General features: G+C 43.8%; 1 protein-coding gene across 1 annotated transcript in view; it reads left to right on the top strand.

Moving 5' to 3' along the window:
- The first annotated feature begins 6 nt into the window (after window positions 1-6).
- The window catches only part of LOC110410750 (S-adenosyl-L-methionine-dependent methyltransferases superfamily protein), a 4,573-nt gene continuing 4,173 nt past the window's right edge, over window positions 7-406 (top strand). Inside the window, exons 1-2 of the mRNA XM_021420614.2 lie at window positions 7-210; window positions 344-402. Of these exons, the coding sequence (XP_021276289.2) occupies window positions 33-210; window positions 344-402 (237 nt within the window). The 5' untranslated portion in view covers window positions 7-32. The remainder of the gene's footprint in view (window positions 211-343; window positions 403-406) is intronic.

The raw sequence follows: 406 nt of genomic DNA, 5'->3' as shown, positions 1-406 counted from the left end.
CCGGGGCCGCCGAGAAACCCAAGAAGCCTCGGATGAGCAGTGCCGAGAGGTCAGCTTACTTCGCCAGGAGGGAGGCGGCGAAGGTACTACGGTCCGTTCTTCAAGGAGACGCTCGTCGACGAGCCATTGGCTCCATAAAGTCCCTCGTTTATAGCCCTTCTGTTAAGAACAAGAAGGCTACTTTCGCTCTCGTTTGTCAAACCCTCAAACGTAAGTTAAGTTTGTCCTTCTCTCTATTTCCATCAATACTTCTGTTCAATGAAGTGCACTATTTTTTGCAGCTTTAAAATATTACAGCTAATTCATTGTTCATTTTTCATTTTGGGGTTTGATTTTTATTCAGATCTTGCTATAATTAAGGATGTGTTGGAGGCTGCTAACATATTGAATAGTAGATGGAAGGTAA

The sequence above is a fragment of the Theobroma umbraticum genome, unplaced genomic scaffold, assembly GCF_002168275.2.
Source record: "Theobroma umbraticum cultivar Fairchild unplaced genomic scaffold, ASM216827v3 scaffold_56.0, whole genome shotgun sequence".
Classification (NCBI taxonomy): domain Eukaryota; kingdom Viridiplantae; phylum Streptophyta; class Magnoliopsida; order Malvales; family Malvaceae; genus Theobroma; species Theobroma umbraticum.
Note: the sequence above shows the minus strand (reverse complement) of the source record. Positions and strands in the feature narration are given on the sequence as shown.